This window comes from Sinocyclocheilus rhinocerous, unplaced genomic scaffold (genome assembly GCF_001515625.1).
Source record: "Sinocyclocheilus rhinocerous isolate Xijiao unplaced genomic scaffold, SAMN03320098_v1.1 scaffold910, whole genome shotgun sequence".
NCBI classification, from domain to species: Eukaryota; Metazoa; Chordata; class Actinopteri; order Cypriniformes; family Cyprinidae; genus Sinocyclocheilus; species Sinocyclocheilus rhinocerous.
In genome coordinates, this window is record NW_015667266.1 from 549,887 (window position 1) to 554,383 (window position 4,497).

The 4,497-nt window shown below is 39.6% G+C and overlaps 1 protein-coding gene across 1 annotated transcript in view; it reads right to left on the reverse strand.

Annotated features, from left to right (window-relative positions):
- chrd (chordin) overlaps window positions 1-4,497 on the reverse strand; it is a gene marked incomplete at its 5' end in the record, with an annotated part of 17,967 nt that overhangs the window by 2,259 nt on the left and 11,211 nt on the right. The window contains 8 exon segments of the mRNA XM_016544995.1: window positions 495-588; window positions 1,339-1,596; window positions 1,707-1,810; window positions 1,912-1,968; window positions 2,434-2,527; window positions 3,331-3,528; window positions 3,771-3,794; window positions 4,129-4,497. Of these exon segments, the coding sequence (XP_016400481.1) occupies window positions 495-588; window positions 1,339-1,596; window positions 1,707-1,810; window positions 1,912-1,968; window positions 2,434-2,527; window positions 3,331-3,528; window positions 3,771-3,794; window positions 4,129-4,497 (1,198 nt within the window).

Here is a 4,497-nt window from a genome sequence, read left to right on the forward strand (position 1 = left end):
CTGTTTTCACTGATGCTGCCTTCACGTGCTACCAGAATGATCGTGAATAGGAATGTGGTAGTTAAAAATTGCATATGAAAGCAATGTGAAATCGACTGCTTGAATTTGTCAAGCTCATAATCATATTCGGGACTTATAAAGTCCGCGTTAGCACGCGATGGCACCATGAGACCAGCTATGTTGTTATTTTTATAGCACCGTGCTCCCCGTCTGTGTAACTCATAAATAATCTGGCAGGGTGCAGAATTCGCCACGACACCGGTTCGAACATATATGGCTGAACACCGCTACTAGCAGTTTCTGACATTTTCAGTGCGTGAGAGAGTGTTTTGTTATTGCTGGCATGATGCCGGTGATAAAAAATTATCTGTAGGGTATTTTGAGCTAAAACTTCACATACACACTCTGGGGACATCAGAGACTTATTTTACATCTTGTAAAAAGGGGCATAATAGGTCACCTTTAAATAAACTGTGTTTAGCACCAGAACTTACCTATGCATTCAGGACAGCATTTTCCTTCTCTGCGAATGGGGTTACTGCAACTCAACAACGGACACTGTTTTTTCTGGCACTTTGTGACTCCATGCTGTAATGACAAGAGAAATGTAGTTAATTATGCTAATAGTTTGAGGCAAGAAACTACTTGCAAAAACATAGTATTTTTATGCGCTGGTCATAAAGTGTTGTTTCAGACTAGAGGAAAGAAAACATCCAAAATACACTTTTAAGTGTTTATTTTATTGCACTTTATCTATTTGCGTCAGATTTAAATTCCAATACGTATCTTTAAGAGTTTGTTTCTCCACTTCAGCAGCACTTACATACACCAAAACTTATTCCCATCTATATTCTGAAGGTTTTTACTGAAGGGTTTGTTCATATATCATTCACACTGATTTATATAACATTTCGTTCCTAAAAACATTGCAAAAATGTGTGTTTCGCTGGCTATTGCCAGTGTTTTCTGATTTAGGATAAAAGGAGAAATCCAAAATCCCCACAGTAAAAACCTTTAATATGTCAACAAAATCAAACAAAAATTTTGAACCTGACTTTATCCAATGTTCAGATTTATACTCTGGAAATGTATGCAAATTTGTGCATATTTAATTAGATGCCTTATTTGCATACATTTCAGAAAATGTTTGCACTTCTTAATGTAATCAATAAACTGGGGAAGTATGGTGAAATATGTTACCCTACTTATCTGTGGTATCGTGTTTTAAAATCTCAAAATGTTCTTAAAGGGGTCCTATTATGCTTTTTCACTTTTTCAACTTTAGTTAGTCTAGGACCCCTTTAAAAGAAATTTGAATTAAAGCAAAGATAAACTCACATCACACCAGCAGGTAATGCACTTCATTTCTCCCACCAGCGGGACACGAGGGTGCCAGTGTTCGCTATTCTGGTAGTAGTTATTGCCGAACTTGCAGTGTCGCGCTCCGTCTGCCTGCATCATTTCATCGTCCTCCAGAGGGGGCGTGTCTTCCGCAGGACACTCCTTACAGCAGTCTGAAGGGTTGCGTCTGATTGGTCGGCTGCAGGTGAGAGGCGGGCACGTCACTTTCTCGCAGTGCACTTCTCCTGTGGAGCCCTGAGATGAACAAAACAACAAGGTTAACTATTAATATTCATATCTGTGTACAAATTTGGTATTTTATATAGCAAAAACAATGTTGTGTATTGTAATGTTTGTTAATTTACCTTGCAGGTACACACGGCACACTTAATGTAGCCGAATGGCGGGACAAATGGATGCCATGTTGTGCCAGGTGCGTGCATTTTCTGATCACCTTCGAAATAACAGCCTGAAACAACAAATAAACATCTTAATATACACCTGCACATTTAAAATAATAGTTGTGATGTTTAATATTATGTAAATTCTTATCATTTAATATAAACTCACCTTCTGGATCTTCCTCAACTTTTTCTACCGCCGTCGTCTGTTTGGTTTCTTTCTTTTCTGTTTAAAGAAATTCGAACACAATGTTAAATCTCCCTCAAATTTTATAGGACGCAGTAAATATAAAATATATATTTTTATGCTACTGCATTTTATTATAGTCCAAGCTAACAATCTTTACACAGCAAATCAAATCTTGATCAGCATTTTTGTCTGTCATGTTTTCCAGTAAAACATCCTTAAAACAAGATAAGTTTACTTGAGAAGCTAAATTGCATAAGATATTGCAAGAATATGCATTTTTATATGTATTTCTTACCCCATTATTTTTTTCAATTAGCCATTTTTCATAATATAAAATCTTATTAAATTGATTTTATTTTAAGGGTGCTTACATATACTGAAAAACAAGACAAATATATTTTTTTTATGTCTAAAACCTGAATATTTCAACACATAAATGTGCTACTTTTAAATGAACATCAAAAATTTTAACAAATGATATTAATTTCATTCATCACTCACCGTCACAGATGGGACAGCACTGGTCTTCAGGCTGGATGGTGTGAGGACATGAGAGCGCGGGACAGATCACAGGGTCACAGATCACTGTCTTCTTCTGCAGGGATTCGAACAGATCATATGCAAAATTAACCTCAGTCACATAAGTGATACGTACATCAAAGCTACAGCAGTGTGTGAGTGAGAGAGAGAGAGAGAGAAAAAGACATAGAGAGAGTGTGTGTATGTGTGTGTGAGTGAGAGTGAGAGTGAGAGAAAGACATAGAGAGAGTGTGTGTTTGTGTGTGTGTGTGTGTGTGTGTGTGTGTGTGTGTGAGTGAGTGAGTGTGAGTGTGAGTGAGAGAGAGAGTGTGAGTGAGAGAGAGAGTGTGAGTGAGAGAGTGTGAGTGTGTGAGAGAGTGTGAGTGAGAGAGAGAGTGTGTGTGGAGAAAAAGACAGAGAGAGTGTGTGTATGTGTGTGTGAGTGAGAGTGAGAGTGAGAGAAAGACATAGAGAGAGTGTGTGTTTGTGTGTGTGTGTGTGTGTGTGTGTGTGTGAGTGAGTGTGAGTGTGAGTGAGAGAGAGAGTGAGTGTGTGAGAGAGAGTGAGAGAGAGAGTGAGTGAGTGAGAGAGTGTGAGTGAGAGAGAGTGTGAGTGAGTGAGAGAGTGTGAGAGAGTGAGTGAGTGTGAGTGTGAGTGAGAGAGAGAGTGTGAGTGTGTGAGAGTGAGAGCGAGAGTGAGTGAGGGTGAGAGAGTGAATGAGAGTGAGTGTGTGAGAGAGGGAGTGAATGTGAGTGTGTGTGAGAGAGTGAATGGGAGTGAGTGTGAGAGAGTGAGTGAATGAGTGTGTGTGTGTGTGTGTGTGTGTGAGAGAGTTTGTGTGTGCATGAGTGTGTGTGTGTGTCTGTGTCTGTGTGTTACCTGGCAGATGCAGGTAAAGCAGGTGTTGTACTGCGGTGTCCACTGCGACCCATGCGCATGATGTTCTCCCTCAAAGAAGCATGTGTGTGGGTCTTTCCTCAGCTCGGCCGGGTCACGGACGAATACAAGATCGTCAAACTCTGCCTCCTCGACCACTTCACCGCGCGAACCCAACTCACAGCTGTTGGGAACGTGAATCTGGAAAATGCAGATATGCATTAAACACAAAGGTTTAACATATATATTACTTGTATTTAATTCAGTTTTGAATTTAAAGTACTCTGTTAGAATGATTGTGTTTACATAACATTTTGTGAAAGCATTATACAATAAACAAGCAGACAAAAAAAATATCCAAATATAGGTAAAATACTAGTATTAAAATAAGGGGCTAAATAATATATAAAAATATAAATATCAAAAAAAAAATAAAAAAAATAAATATCTTTCAACACACCCTGAGCCTGGAGGAGACAGAGAGACAGTTTGTGTAAATTTGTGCAAACAGGACGAGATGAACTCTTAATGTTAAAGCAGAATTAAATGCATTTAACCTACAAATACTGAATGCAATTCTGGTTTCAACTCATTTTGGAAAACGCCAGCTTTGTTTTATAAACAAATCCTTTAAAGCATTTTAATAAATAACAGCAGAACCGTGTTTGTCCGGTTCTGGCACGATTTCGCCGGAGCCAAAGAAAACACGCTTTTGTTGTGCTGCAATCACGCAGTTTACATTATCGCCGGGTGTAAATGATGCCAAATTATGTTTAACTTCGAGTCTCTTGATTTGTTTACCTGTTGACCGTAGAAGCCAGTCAGAAGTCTCTTGTGATTGGTGGACGAGTCATCCATCTCGCCGATCTCGGCCAATCCGTGCAGGTGAGCGTTGACGGTTTCTAAAGAATAGATTTCATTTTGTTATTCATATTCATTTTATTATTCATGTTTATTGTAAATGCTGTCTTTCTCACCATTTCGGCGTGCGTCCAGTCCGTTGTACGGCAGCATTCGTATCTGTCCGCGCAGTTCGCTCTCTTGCTGCTCAGCCGTGGCGATGTTAATGAACAGTTCGTTCTGCAGCAGCATGTGAATGTGTCTGGCCTCGACACGGCTGCAGCTTCCCACCGCTCGCCCGCCACCGCGCTCCTCCGCCGCGGAGAAATT